The sequence below is a fragment of the Pygoscelis adeliae genome, unplaced genomic scaffold, assembly GCF_000699105.1.
Source record: "Pygoscelis adeliae isolate BGI_AS28 unplaced genomic scaffold, ASM69910v1 Scaffold114, whole genome shotgun sequence".
NCBI lineage: Eukaryota > Metazoa > Chordata > Aves > Sphenisciformes > Spheniscidae > Pygoscelis > Pygoscelis adeliae.
The window spans coordinates 3,462,476-3,464,536 of NW_008824587.1; the positions used below are offsets into that span (position 1 = coordinate 3,462,476).

The 2,061-nt window shown below is 51.3% G+C and overlaps 1 protein-coding gene across 1 annotated transcript in view; it reads left to right on the forward strand.

Moving 5' to 3' along the window:
- The first annotated feature begins 362 nt into the window (after positions 1 to 362).
- The window catches only part of UCK1 (uridine-cytidine kinase 1), a 4,175-nt gene continuing 2,476 nt past the window's right edge, over positions 363 to 2,061 (forward strand). The window contains exons 1-4 of the mRNA XM_009322177.1: positions 363 to 396; positions 798 to 894; positions 1,024 to 1,166; positions 1,265 to 1,359. Coding sequence (XP_009320452.1) covers positions 363 to 396; positions 798 to 894; positions 1,024 to 1,166; positions 1,265 to 1,359 — 369 coding nt within the window. The remainder of the gene's footprint in view (positions 397 to 797; positions 895 to 1,023; positions 1,167 to 1,264; positions 1,360 to 2,061) is intronic.

Genomic DNA, 2,061 nt, shown 5'->3' on the forward strand with positions numbered 1-2,061 from the left:
GTTAGCGGTTGGAGGCCAGCTGGGGTTTACTGAAGGGTCTTGTAGAAAACGAGAAGTACTGGGTGACAGAAGTGCTCTTTCCCCCGCCAAAACATCCGTTTGGCTCTCAGGTGTACGCGCTGCTCTCACGAAAGCTGCGCTGCCGCAGGGGGTAACTGCCGGTTGAGCGCACCCTTGCAGGGAGCGGTGCTGGGGAGCTGGAGAGCATCCCGCCTTGCGCGGTGCTCCGTTTCCTCGTTCTCGGCTGTCGAGAGGATCTGTAATAAGCTACACCGTTCCCCAAATCCTTTCCTGATCTTTCTTGTCCGCGTGAGCGGCTGCCCTCCCCGCTCGGGGGAGCGCCGTGGACTGCCCACGGGACAATGATCTGCCCTTGGCTGCAGCCTGGAGCCCGCCGTAGGCTCACCAGGGTGGATAATGACAAGCATTCAAGATGTCTGAGGTTTTCTAAATTACTCTTAGCTAACACACTAAGAGAGCTGCACAATTATACAATTACTAAGCGGTTTGGTAAAATTATACAATTGCCAACCTCACATTGGGGTTCTTAATTTTGTTGTACTGTAGTTGCTTATACACAGCAAATTCTCTCTTCCTTATCTCTGTAACGGAGCGTAGCAGCTCTAGTTTGGGCAGGGAGCGGTGGGCTGCTGCTGGTAGGAAAGAATAAGCCGCAAGTTCCTTTTTTCCTGGTGCAATACCGGACAGAGAGTTCTTCCTTCAGGTGTGGAAAATCTGAGCAGAACACTGGATATATAGCAGCATCTGAACTTCTTCTTTAAACCTTCCTCTTGCAGACGCTTTTGACAATGACTTGATGCATACAACCCTGAAAAATATTGTTGAGGGCAAAACGGTCGAGGTACCAACCTACGACTTCGTGACCCATTCTAGGTAGGTTTCGGTTTTGGGCGAAGTCTTGGGTTGCGTACGCGGATGTCCGCAGCCGGGCCTGGGGACGGGCTGCTTAACTGTGGTGCGAGACCCATTTAACGACGTGCTCCGGCTGCCTTTTCCTGGCAGGCTGGCAGAGACGACAGTGGTCTATCCCGCTGACGTTGTTCTCTTTGAGGGGATCCTGGTTTTCTACAGTCAAGACATTCGGGACATGTTCCATCTCCGGCTCTTTGTCGACACGGATTCTGACGTCCGGCTGTCCCGCAGAGGTAACGCTCTGCCGTCGTGGGCAGCGTCAGCCAGCTCGTGTTCCTTATCCGTCCTCCGCCACGCGGTAAAACTCCTGGGTTTTATCTTCCCGCCCCAGTTCTGCGAGATATGAAACGTGGGAGGGACCTTGAGCAGATCCTCACCCAGTACACCACGTTCGTCAAGCCTGCCTTTGAGGAGTTCTGCTTGCCGGTACCAAATGTCTCACTGACTTGATTTGTGGTTTTGGGGGGAGAGAAGGAGCAGGGTCGCCTGGGGATTAGCTGCACTGTAGATGGTGGCTTTTGATTTTTGTATTTCGCGAGTCCCACGCTCTCCCCTCTGCCTCGTCTGTTCAACCATTACAAGCTGCTTGTTTAAGGAACTTAAATGGTTGGTCCCTTCTGCTTGCAAAGCACCGTGGAAATCCCTAGAGGCTGCACACGTTTTCTCACTGCTCGCTGCCATGGCTATTTTAGCATGGGTCCCTTTGACTGAAACACTCCCACTCTGCATTTATTCTCAAGTCTTGCAGGAAGAAAGAAGAGCTTGGTTTCCAACAGACTCTCTCTCAACAGGGAACACTGGTGGAAACCTGGGGCAGACCAGGTCTGCTTGCTGCGCCGTATAATGCAGGGCCAATTTAGGTGCTCACGTAATCAAATTAATTTGTAAAAAAAAAAAAAAACAAAACCAACAAACAAAAAAAAACCCAAAAACACCAAACCCCTTTGGGAACAAAACCCTGTATGTGGATTAAATAAGATGGAAAAGGCTGGCTCAGGCGCTTCCCGCTCTAGATCAAAGCCATTCTGGGATTGTAAAAGTACTCATTAGGAATGCTGAATTTGCCAGCCCTTTTATAAGGGGGGGGGGGGGCGGGAGGGGCTCCGTGGGGGGAAAGATCAAAAAAAG